The sequence below is a fragment of the Kryptolebias marmoratus genome, linkage group LG8, assembly GCF_001649575.2.
Source record: "Kryptolebias marmoratus isolate JLee-2015 linkage group LG8, ASM164957v2, whole genome shotgun sequence".
Classification (NCBI taxonomy): Eukaryota; Metazoa; Chordata; class Actinopteri; order Cyprinodontiformes; family Rivulidae; genus Kryptolebias; species Kryptolebias marmoratus.
Window position 1 is genome coordinate 19,451,043 of NC_051437.1, and position 13,033 is coordinate 19,464,075.

The 13,033-nt window shown below is 43.4% G+C and overlaps 1 protein-coding gene across 3 annotated transcripts in view; it reads left to right on the forward strand.

The window, feature by feature from the left end:
* Positions 1-13,033, forward strand: part of samd11 (sterile alpha motif domain containing 11) — an 82,391-nt gene that overhangs the window by 61,362 nt on the left and 7,996 nt on the right. For all 3 annotated transcript variants that reach the window (XM_017417850.3, XM_017417852.3, XM_017417853.3), the window contains 3 exons: positions 708-800; positions 3,969-4,133; positions 9,317-9,470. In XM_017417850.3, coding sequence (XP_017273339.1) covers positions 708-800; positions 3,969-4,133; positions 9,317-9,470 — 412 coding nt within the window. The remainder of the gene's footprint in view (positions 1-707; positions 801-3,968; positions 4,134-9,316; positions 9,471-13,033) is intronic.

The window sequence follows — 13,033 nt, forward strand, 5'->3', positions numbered from 1 at the left end:
GGTGGGTGGGTGGGGGTGAGGTGACGGGGCAGGAAGGAGGAGAGAGATGAGAGGGGAGGAAAAGGAGGAGGAGGCAGCAGGGGGTTCTGTAATTGTACACTAGATGCTCCTCTTTGGTGGCAGGGGGACAGCGGGGAGGAGAGATGAAGGGCTCCTGGTGGGAGCAGGGCTCAGACATGGATGGAGAAAGAAGTTTTTCTGAAAGGAGGGTGGCACGAGAGGAGGCATGGAAGTGCAAAAACAAAACAAAACAAAAAAAAATGATATAGCAATAATGTGAGCTGACAGAAAGTTTCCAAAATGAAAAAAAATGATGTCACGTCCGTTAGTAAAGTCAGGGCGAACGTTTGGAAAGCGAGGACGAGAGGCGAACACTTGAGTGCAGCCTGTTGGATGGAGACATTTGGATGAAACGCAGAGAGACACAGTCCCTCTCCCTGCCTTAAACAGACAAACATGTGAATTTGCTTGGCAGATCTGTCATCTTCAGTGCTACAGGCTTCCTCCTTGTCGCTGACAGAACAGGCAAATCTCCAGATGCTCATAGCTTGCTTCACCTCCTCTCTGTCTCTTTCTGCTTCGCAATTCCTCAACAGCTGCCATGCATGTAGCTACATACAGAACAGGGTGGCAATATCAAGCTCTGTTTTTGGTCTTTTTTTTTTTTTTTTTCTGACGGCCTTTTCTCCTTTTCTGTGTGCTTCCAGATGACCTTCTAGGCAAAAGGAAAAGCTTCTCTCCCAGCAGCAGCAGCGAGTGTCCCTCCGATACTAAGAAGTCACGTAGTGCATCTCCAAAAGGTAAGGCTGCACAGCGAGTTCACATGATGGAACATTTGGTATATGTTTGGATCTTTCTGAATATAAACAAGAGAAAATCACAGGGATGAAAGTATTACATTTTAAAAGTGAAAATTAAAGAACATGCACTTTTAAAGATCAAAAACAAATCTATTTTCAGCTTTTTTTTATGGTAACAAGTTTCCTCCAAAGAGGACCAAAAGCTGTGATTTGTGTAAAGTTATCAGGAAAACATGACTTAGTTTGCTTTATTTTAATTGCCCAACAAAAAAGGCAAAAGGGCAATAATGTTTTTACCTGTGTCTGTGTGTGTGCTGTTGTTTGTTTGTTGCATTAGCAACATATCTCATGAACCAATGGACAGATTTTAATGAAACCTTCAGAGAGTAATCATCAGATGTACATCTAAAACTGATTCACTTTTGGAGTCACCCCAATTCAAGATGGCCACCACAGTTAATCAACGGCTATAACTCAGTTTTACAGATACTGAGCTAAAGTTTGGTGTGCTAGTAGATGAGAGTGATTCCAAACACACTCTGAGCACTAACTGATTGTGCAAAATGTTTTTAAAACTTTTCTATTATCACCTGGAGTCACCTCTGTCTGTTAGCAAAATATACGCTGATGTCTAAGACGTGTCGTGAGATCTCACATAAAAGCATTTACAAGGTTTGACCAGTGGCTTTAACTACGACCCTTAATTTTAGCGATTATTTTAGTTTAAAACTTTGGTATGAAAGGTGGTGGGCGATTTTCATTCCTTCAAAGAGTGTGAGGCCTTTACTGTGCTACACAAACTGCATGTTGATATTAATAGGAAACACAGTTTCTGCACGTGTTCACTTAGTTAAACGAACAAAATAAACGATAAACTGTAAAACTGCACTCACATCGTTGAAACGACAACAAAGTTACTCAAAAAAGTGTAATACTTTTATGTTTTTTTTAATGGGAAATATTTTAGGAGCAAAAAGTATTTGTAAGTAAACGCGTAAGTCAGGTTGAGCTGAGAAGAGCTCAGCGTGAACCTTGACCTTTGCCCTCTGGGTGACCTGTGAGCAGCAGCAGTCCTGCCTGAAGTCTCTTCCTCCTCTGTGTACAGAGGCTCTCATTCCTGGCCATTATTGTCTCACTTAGACACGACCCAAGCTCCTAAAAGATGCATGGATTTGTTATTGGTTGAGAGAACCTGTTTGTTTAGGAGTGTGTGTGTGTGTGTGTTCTACCTCAGCTTCCGTTTAAAGCAAATAGAGCTTGCGTGGTTTCATTTGTATGGTGCTTCTTAGAATAAGTATAGTTTGGTTTCTAGCTTTTAGACTTTACATTTATTCCTCCACTGCTGTGTGTTCGCATACTAAAAAGTGATGAAGAAGCCTGTTTGTTGCAGGTATGTTTATGTGCAGCCTGCTGCTCAGAGGAACACGTTTATACCGTTTCAAAACATTGCTGATCCTGGGTCTTAACCTTTAGCTCTGTCCACACCCAAAGCCTGACTCGACACCCGTTTGTGTTATCTGTGCCGCTTACAGGCCCCCCCCCCCAGGTCTGGCGACAGACACTATCCTTTAATGACTAATGCAGGTGAAGGAATAGCCTTAAAGAGAGCCAAAGAGGGTAGCATATGGGATGGAGCCAGAGAGATTGGATGCTGCTGCGTAAATGATGTCTGTCTTCCTTTCAGCGTCAGAGTCGGCACCTACTGCTGTGTTCAGAGAGCAGAAAACTTTAGACAGGCACAGACTAGTTGTGCGCATACACACACACACACACATTTCAGGACCTTGGATGGATTAGCAGGCGCTCGGCGGCGGAGACAGAGATGCTTGCGTGTTTGCTTCCTCCCTCACTTCACCTCCTCCACCCCACCTCCGCTCCTCAGCGCCACTCCTGCTCGCCTGCCCGGGGCCAGACTCAGGTTTCAATAAGGAGGGCGGTAAAAATAACCCCAGCCTTCCTCTGCTTCTCCCTCCTCCACCTCATCCTCTGTCTCCCTCTCCCAGCTCCTGAACCACCTCCCCGTATACCCCCCTCCCCCCTCCCTCCAGCACCTTTGCCTTAGATCATGTTACTATTGACAGAAAGGGGGAGGAGGGAGGTCAGGGAGAGAGATTAGGGATGAGGACTGACAGCCAGATAGACATCATACACCTTGATCATTTACACAGCACAGAAGTGTGCATTCACAGACACTGACTTTTTATTCTTATAGGCATTTTTGTTCCTGACATAACATGCAGACAAAAGCCTGTACAGTGTTGTTAGTATGGAAAGTGCTGTCAGAGAATTTGTGAGTTCATGTTGGGGTCAGGCTCAAAACATTAACAATGTATGACTTCATGTCAGGAGGCTTCCTGTCCGTCAGAGCGTTTTTCTTAATGAAAGATCGGTGCAGAGGCTTCTGGCTAACATCTGAGGGGGACTGAAAGTCGGATTGGGCTGGAATTACACAGGTGCTGACTTTTATTCTAATTCGTTGTTTTGGGCCGACTTTTGCGAACAGCAGAATGTGCAGTTTCATCACAAAAACTGAAAAACCTATCATTCTTTGAAGAGATGCATGTCGCTTTTATACCAGGATCATCTTATGTTGAGGAAAGACGGCGTTGTAGCCATCTCGTGCAATATCGCAAGATGCGTATGTGATGTGACAGACTCGGCTACAACCACAGCTAATTTTAGCACGGTATGTGTAAAATTATAGCCTTTTTTGTGTTTTTAAGGTCATGTGGCTGTGGCAGCCATCTTGAATTGGGTTGTTCATCTGTTGTAGACGTACATGCAATGACTCCTAGTAGTTTCAATAAAATTTGTTCAGTGGTTCATGAAATATTTCGCTCAGTGTTGACTCCAAATAATTATTGGCAAATTCTTTAACAAATATCTTGCCCAAATTATTGTGTGTTTAGTCTATACTAATGTTAAAAACATACTTGAGTGTTTATTTATCATGCACAAAATATGTGATTTGTATGCTGAAATTAGATGTTTGTAATTTAGTTTAGGTCAAACTTCATTTTACAGTTTGAGTGCTGCTGCAAAGACTCTAATGTAAAGCCCTGTTTTGTTTATAATAGTGCTCTCTTGCATCCGAATGTTTCCAGCTTGTGTATATTTTCTGTCGGCACGAACAATGACTGTCGCTGAAAAGTCTCCTCTCATTTTCAGAAAACTCCCAGAGCCCGGTAGTGGAAGCAGGCGGCAGCCACGGCCACATGAGCCCCGTGGAGCAATACAGGCGCATGATGTCCGCACTCAGCGAGCAAGGCTCCTACGAGGAGCAGCAGCAACGCCTCTACCAGCTAGCGAGCAGCATGGGTCTGCCGGGCCACGGTCAGTCTTCAGCCTCTGCATTGACGTCACTTATCAAGTCAGAAACCTCAGAGCTCAGCTGACCTTTAATGATATTTTCCAGTAACAACAGACGGATGAAAAAGCTGGAATGTCTTTCATTATTTTACAGTGATTTGAGATTTTATTTAGACTACAAGAACTTTTTCTGGAAGCACTTCTGCAGCTTCGTAAAAAAAAAACAAAAAAAACCCACGTCTTCGATCTCCTGTCACCAGTTCAGCGAGGTGCAGCGTTACATTTTAACCTCGGAGTGCAGCTCTGCGTTCAGAGATCTGCGCTAAGGTCTGCCACTCTGCTGCCAGGGTGAAACCCCAGCCTTGGAGATGGCTGACATTTCTATTTGTGGATCTTGCCCACCCAGTGTCAAAGTGTCAGCCGAGGTGATTTCTGACCACCCTGACTCTCTGCTGTTAACAACACCCACATACATCAACACCATGATTGGTTCGGAGGCTCTTACTGGCTGCCGGCTAACACTCTAAATCTCCCAACGCTCAGGAAACCACCAGAGTGTCACAAATTTACTGTTTCCACAGGCAGAAAATTGATTGGATTTATCCTAAAGGTAGAAAATAAACTTTTCTTGTTCGAGTTTTAAAATTTAGCATTCCGTTCATCTCGTTTCTCCTGTCGTCAAATCTTTAAATTTCTCTCACATTTCAAAAAAAAAAATTGCGACATTAGGTCAGAGCAGGCTTTATGAGCTCTTTCAAAATAGCATAAATCCAATCAGCGCGGCGGCCGAATGGTAGTTGAGCTGCTTTTATTTTTATTTGATTAGTAATGATTTTTAATTGCTGGCTGCAAATCTAGGGGGCGAAGCCTATAAATGCTTTAATTGCCTTTTCTTTGTGTCTTAGAGGATTTACAGGCAAAATGCGTCAAATCATGAGGGTTTTATAGCTCGGTCTGATCGCTGGCTTCCTTTTCCTGAAGCCCTGTTGGTCTTTAGTCTGGCGCAGCACTGATACATATGCTCCACTCTTTCACTTCCATATTTCAGTGGGTATTATAGTTTGTACTCTGCACACATTTATTTTTCTTTAAAGCTGCACTTAAAATCTGTCGATGAGCACAAACAGGAAAGCAGACACCAGGATGACAACAAAACAAACAAAGAAAATAAACAGTGAAAATAAAAAGAAGAGGCGGTGGTGGTGAAATTATATTTCCTGCAGTCAGGCAAAAAAAAAAAAAATCCAAGTTTGTTTGTCATACACTTAAAGACAACTTATTGGGGAAGTTTTTCGACATGCAGTCTGCGTGTTTTACATCCTGTCAGAATCTTGAAGTGGCGGAGGAGCCCCTCAGCAGCACACCGGGCCGCTTCCTGCAAATATCCACCGTCTTTTTACAAGTTTGTTTATGGGACATGCTATAAGACAACCCCCCACGTCTGCCCCGTCTCTAATGAACAGGTGGAGCTGGATAAGAAACAAACCGTACTGAAGGTGGGACAGGCTGTTTTGTCTCTGGAGAGGCTGACACGAATCTCTTCACAGAGACCCCCTTGACATTGACCTGGTCTCCAGTGAGGCCACCATGACCCCTTCCTCTCCACCCCCTTTGGGCCCCTCATCTCTCCTATACATTTCCCTCTCGAGCTTGCTTCTACGCCTCCCCTCCTCCTCCCTTTTCCTTACTGCCAACTCTCCCTTTAGCCTTGGTCCCCGCAGAGCATCCTTTCATGTGTTTGAAGTGTAGGGCACAGAAAATGAAAGTGTGTGTGCACGAAAGAGACGGGGGTGAAGAGGATCTCTCTGTGCATGTGTGTGGATGAGTGTGTGTGTGTGGATGTGTAGGTGCAAGGTGTTGTTTGAGAGGCTCTCTCTGGACCTGATGGGCAAAAGAAGAGTTGGGGAAAAGAGTACGCCAGGGGGAAGGTTGAAGTTGGGGGGAGAGTGGTGGCGGGGCTGGAGAAATGGCCAGGAGGGCTTTCCCCCTCTCTTCATATGATGAAAGAAGAGCGAGGAAGAGGGGAAATAAAATGAGAGGTGGGGGTAGACATCCAGATGAAAGTGAGAGGAGGGATGGGATGTTTTGTCTCCTGCAGTTCAGTCTGCATGGAAACATCGACATCTCTTTACCATCATCTTAAAAAAGTAGAGAAAAGTAGAGGAGGGATTAAAGGACAAAGACACTCGGTGTAACAGATTCATCTTATATCTACAGCTGCTCAAACCTAACAGACTGGAAGAATGCCTCATCCTGAAAAGATGCTTAATATTCTGGTGTATGCAGCGCTTTAGTGGATGAATGTTGGCTTTTGTGTACCTGCCAGTCCACAAAATCCGTCACCAGGCCAGCCAAGCTGTATCAGCGCAGCGTTTGCCGAGGAAAACCCGGCTTAACTGAGGGGATTTAGGCCCAATTCCAGGAATGATTGTGGTGAGAAAAATAGGGTGGCAAACTCAAAGTCGTCCAAAACTAAAATAATTAAAGCAAGAAAGCCATGACAGGGTTTATTTGTCCTCAGGAGTTTATTTTGTAGTCAGAGGGACTCTCCTCGTGTGCACAAACAGCTGGAAAATGAAACAAGTTTTTAAAAAATTGGGAGAAATTAGGAATCCGAGTACCTCCTCTGTCCACATAAACAGACTCACAGAAGGACAGAACCCCAGGTGACCCTGCTCCTCTCACTTCACATTAAAGGAGGCTGCAGATTCTGCAAGCACGGACTAGATAAATATTAGATGGTAATAACAGGAGAAATGATCAAATCAAACTGAAGGAATTATTGAGCAAAGTATCCGTTTTTCTGTGGGTTTTAAAGTAATTATTTAGATTTAATAAAGCACTTTTTCTTCTTTTTTTTTTGTTTAAATCAAATAGTTTTCTTGCTGCATGCATAGTTATTATAAATAAGTTTTTCTGTCTACTTTAAAAGCTTCAGAATATACATAATAAAGATCTAGAATATTATTATTAACACTATAATGTACAAATCTAAAAAAACTATGCAGACATGGTATTTCAGCGTGTTCAGAGATTTGACTACTATTTAGAAATAACATCTTGGATGTTTAACATTTATTTTTCTAAGCTTTCTAAGACTTTTTCATTTAAAATAGCAGAAAATAGAACTGAGTCGTAAAATCCAGACTTTTTTTTTTTTGTTATTAAACTTTGATATTGAATCTGAAGTTTGTGCAGCGTTTCAAAACCACAACCAGACTGAAACACTGCCTCGGAAACACTCGAATCAAAACGATCCAGCAAAAAAAAGTGGCCTCTCTCCGATACTGCTGTCCAAATAGTCAACGTCAGTAACTTCATGAGTCGCTATGGCAACAACAATACGCGTTCATTACGTTTTGGTGTCCCCAGAAAACATCCGCTGCATGATATTTTGCAAAATTGGTAAAGATGATATTGTTGCTTCCAAACGTAGAGGTTTGAATCTGATCAGGATGCTTTTGCTTCTGCTGCATCAATTCTTTCTTTTTTTCTTTTTTTTTTTAAATCTGTTGCTTGGAGGTCCCTGGACTTTATAAAGGTGCTATAATAAAAACTGCAAAAGCAGCCCTTTAACTGAGTCAGTTGTACAAAATAATTGGTGCGATGAGATTGTGACCACAGAAAACTCCGAGGTCACCTGTTCCACCCCGTCACAAGTGCACAACAGACTGTGTGTGTGTGTGTCTGTGTGTGTGCTCTAGGGCTTCGGTTCCCTCTCATCCCTCTCTTATCTTTCACAACCCACCCCTACCACACCACTTCCCCCACCATATCCCCACATACACACACTGAGACACACACACACCCTCGTCTGCCGCCAGCCGAGTCCCCTGCGGCCTGGCGCAGCAAACAGATCGATACACCGGAGCTAGGCCGCATTAATATCTGTCGCTTCACCCCCACCACCACCCCGGCGCCCACTCAGCTGCTTCAACACACACACACACACACACAGTCAGGCACCTAAATCACACAGACACACAAAAACACACATCACACCCGTACCGGCGGCGGAAATGGCCCCTAGCTCCCGAGGGATCTGTCTAATTAAAAAAAGGGTGGTGGAGGGTCGGAGGGGTGTGTGTGTGTGTGTGTGTGCGTGTGTGTGTTGGCGGGAGAGGGTGGGGGAGTGGATAGATTGAGGCAGGGAGCGAGAGGGAGGAGAGAAAGAGCCGGATGGATTTTTCTCTCATTAGAAGCCATGTCTCCTGGTGTGGCCTGGCCCGGCTGATAATGATGAGTCCTCATCTCCTGCGAGGGAGAAAAGGAGGCAGAGGGGAGGAAGAGGTGGAATGAGGCGAGCGTTTGAGGGCAGGAGGTGGAGGTGGAGGTGGAGGGCAGGCAGAGACGGAGGGAGAAGGCATGATTACTGTGGTGGTGGGGAGGTGTAAAAACACTGTGGACTCCTTGTGTGATGCTGCTTTTTTGGCATTTGTACCAAACAAAAATAAAGTCAACTTGATTTGTTTACACAGATATTCTAACTTTCAGGATTTTCTCAAAACGTTTTTTTAAATATTTTGCAGAAACTGAATGTTCTTGCTCAAAACTTGAGTTCCTCAGCCTGACAGGTGGATCTTGAACATTGTGTGCATATTTAGTCTCTTTTATTGTTTGTGTGCAGACTTAACATGCATTAGAAAATTAATTTATTTCAGCACTTAGGTTTAATGAGGCAAGTAGAATTTTTCCATATAATTAAGTTTTGCTATTTCTGAGCTTTCTGCATTCTTAGCCTTCTCATATATCTCTGCAGGACAATAAGTAGTTTCTAAATGTCAATCTTTTATTTTCAGTGAGACTTGCAACACTCACAGCTGATGCAGAGGATGTGTAACAGTCCCTCCTGAAAGTTACGTGTGGGATTTTATTTATACTAAGGTTATTTTAAGTAAACACTTGAACAAATTCATTGTTGGCACTTTAAACATTATTACTGTAGAATTCTTATACCTTATTGGAAAAGGTTACTTGCAGCTATTTTTGGAAGAAAAAAAACCTGACAAAATCCTTTATCTTATGTCGCAACAAATCAAAACTGCCTGTGAAATCATGGCGACCGTCTCTTCAGATTTTGCTCCTATACTTTAAATTAGACATATTTCACAACACCGAACTCTGTTTCTGTCTCGACTTTCTTTTGTTTTCAGCTCTAAATTTTTCATCATACGTTCTTCCTTTGTACTCCTTTTTTTTTCCTCCAGATCTGTTGCGCGCTCGTCAGGAGGCGCTGGTCGCAGCAGTCAGGAATCCAGCAGCATTAGAAGCTCACCTGCCCTCAGCGGGCGCCTCTTCATCATCCAGCCAGAGACGCAAGCAGGGCCTGCCGCAGCACCGGGACGCACATTACAGCGACAGGTAAAAAAGAAATAATACTGTAGCTGCTGAAACTGCATCCATTTCCTGCTTGCATTACCAGCATTATTCATCGTTTGAAGAGAAAATAACACCTCCTCCTCCAAAAGAGCTGAACGAGTTAATCACCTGTCAGTTTGCTTTTTTTTTTTTTTTTCACTTTCTACTTCCTGAGCAATATTTGAACTTGCACCGGGCTCTTTCACTGCACTGTGCCATGCCCATGTGGATATGTGCGTTTCCACATACATGGACGAAGTAAGGATCCAATCACGACTTTGCTTCCACTGTGGAGTTGTACGTCTCCACGCCAGCTCTTCCTCCCCACCCCACCCCCAACGCTGGCCCCTGCGCCTCCCAAACAAAGCCGGGGGCAGCGGGAGTGGGCGGGTAATTGCTTGTCGATTATTTATGTGGCGCGGGGAGAGGCGGGGGATCGATAATGGGCCGGCGGTGCGGCAGCAGGGGGTGTGTTTGTGTGTGTGTGTGAGAGAGAGAGATTGGTGAGGGGTAGGAGGGGGAAATAAGCAGGAAGCAGAGCGGTCAGGCGCTGTGTGTTGCAGCTCTGGGAGACAGTGGGGGTGTATATATTTTTGTGTGTTAAGGCGAGGCGCGGGGAGCTTAGTGTTTGCGTGTGTTTGTTCCATTTTTCAAGCTGGCGGTCTCCACGCGTGCTCATCTGTGCGTACTAAATTTGGGCTTGTTTGTGTGAATATGTCTGCTAATTTGTGTATGTATGTGTGTGTGTGTTTGTGTGAGGCCAGTGGTGCAGTGTGAATGTACTCGGTGAGCCGAGGCTGTTCTGACAGAACACTGAGTAATTAGCCACACAGGACCGGGGAGAGTTAACCAGGCCTCGCCATTCATCCATCCGTTTTTATCTAACTCCGTCCTCCCACTTCCTGGAAGCTCTCTTCAACCCCACCCCCTTAACGTGTTTCGGATTACGTTCTTTTTTTTTTTACAAAAGATGCACAAATGAGGAAAATTAGTTGAACAACCCTTCATATGTGCAAACTGATAAAAACTAAAAACAGGAGCTGATGAAAAATGTTTAAAGTGGCGTTCATCGACAACCGCAGGTGATTTAAAAAGTAGGGAAGGACAGGAAGAACCCAAGCTCTAGTATCGTCTTTATCTGACATTAGCTGGCCCTTTATCTCTGCTTCATCTACAAATAAATAAAAATAAATTTCCTGTGACGGACAGGCGACCTGTCCAGGGTGCATCCTGCTTCTCACCCAGTGTCTGCTGGAGATGGGCACCGGCTCCCCAAGGTGCTCCACTGGAATAACTGGGCGTAGAAAATGGATGGATGAATGGAAAATGAACCATTCCTTTAATTTTAATATCTTAATTGAGTTTAAACTCAGAAATATGTTTAAGTTGAAACAGTTGTAGGTTTTTTCTGCAGTTCATGCTTTTTTATGTTATTAGGATAATATTTTTCCTGCTACTCTTGCATCTAAAAAGAAATTAAGGTGTTATTTTACTTTCATACCCAACTGATCTTTTAATTCTATACATTTAAGACAAAAGGAAAACATCTGTTTGCCACCTGACATAAAGTGATTCGATGACATTGTTCTTAGAGAGAGAAGTTTCTCCACTCCTCTGTGTGATATATTAGGGATCTTCTGTGTTCTTGCAGCAGGTTCCCTTCAGGATTTTAGTACGTGTACGTCCTTAAACAAACACACATCTCGATTTTTCTCTTTTGACTCAACTATATATTCTGGCAAGAAAACCTATGAAGACAGAGATGAAACCAGAGTTCGATATAATGTTTAGTTTTTGTAGTTCGTTTCGGCACTGGAGAAATCCATGAGCTGTCTGAAGGACTTTAAGTCAGGTTTTGTCTTCAATTGACATTCTGCTTCTCTTGTTCTACACTCAGTGGCTGTTTAAGGTTATATGTTGAACCTCAGATAACAAGTAACGTGTCCTGCTGTATACCCTTGCAGTGCTCAGCTGTAAACTTTCAACCACTTGAACCAGTCGTATCACTTCATGAAGTTTGTCCCCCTTTATCAGTGATTCTTCAGGGTTTCAGGAAGTCTTTCAAAGTTTTAATTCTTTGACTTTGGCCACTTTTTCACTCATTTGCATCCTTGAACCTGACCATGACATGCTATTGTGCAGTTTGTGCTTAAAAAAAAAAGAGTAAAGTGGACACACGGAGGATAAAATAAAGTGTCAGGCCCTTAAAAAACTATCTACAGCGGATGAACGGTATCTATAAGTCATGTCTTTAAAAAACTACAAGGACAAAAGACCTGAGAGATGCATCATCCTTCAGTTGATCATTACTGTATGTCACGTTCTTTGCCAAGTCGAATGTTTTGCGTCGACACAACACTGGGTCATCCCTTGAGTTTAGCAGTCTTTTTACGCCTGAATGATTCATGTGTCGGTGGCTTAAAAAACAAACAGTCCTCTGAAAATGGTCAGGTACTGGACAAAAAGCTGAGTCAGAGCGCAACTGAAGTTAAACAAGAAGCTCAGGACCAATTTAAAAATGAGAGAAGTTGGCTTCTTGGAATCAAAATATAAAGAAATGAGGGATGACTTAAGACTTTTGCTCAGTACTGTACATAAAATGAATAAAAGAATTGGCAAAATTGGAGAAGAAACCTCTTGTTATTGGCTGCAATAACAAGCCTCTTCTGATGGAGAACTAGTTTCTGTCTGGAAAAGGTTTGGGGCTGTGCAATTTACTTGAAGTAAATCTTAACGACACAGCATAACATATTCTTTAAGCAGAAGTTTGGATTCACCATTGTAGCCAGAGTTTAGGGAAGCCACCCTCATGTTTTAGCATGACAATGCCCTTGTGTGGGGTCTTTAATTAAATATTTTCTTCAGCTACATCCCAGAAGGCCAGCTCCAAACTCTGGTGAAAAGCGTTTCTCAGAGTGAGTGAAGGCTGCTGGAGCGGCACATTAGAGCCACTATATTAACAATGAAACAATGGCGTGAAGTCCACATCCACCTGAGTATGTAGGAAAATGTGCACCTAAAGGCAAGGCTGCGCCAGCCATCCACGAATGTGTACGTTCTGTAAAATATGCAAGTTGAATAAGTTAAGAGTGGAGAAAAACGTGAGAATGACAATAACTAGTAAGCAAAACTAAAGAACACCAAAAAAAAAAAAAATGAAATAAAAGAGTTAGAGATGGAAGCTTTCTCCGTTCTCCCGCTTCGACTCTCTCCACAGCTCACCTTTCCATCGACCCCTCGTCATTGATTATCTGGGGCCCATTAGGGCCCATTGTTAAAAACAAATCATTAGGGCTGCTCGATAGGCTTAGAGCCTGGCGCTCCATTTGTCTGGCCTTAAATGGCACTAAGCTCACCAAACACGTGCAAGGCAAATGGGGAGGGTGTCATAGAAAAGTAAGGAGAAAGGGAGAAACTGAGGAAGAGGAAAACATGGAGGCTTAAAACGGGGATGAAGAAAGTGAAGCAAAAGACACGACGAGGTGACGGAGAAAGATGAACCAACATTCGGAGAAGGAGATGGAGAGAGTGTGAGATAAGGGAGGGGGAGGGGGGAGAGGGGGGGG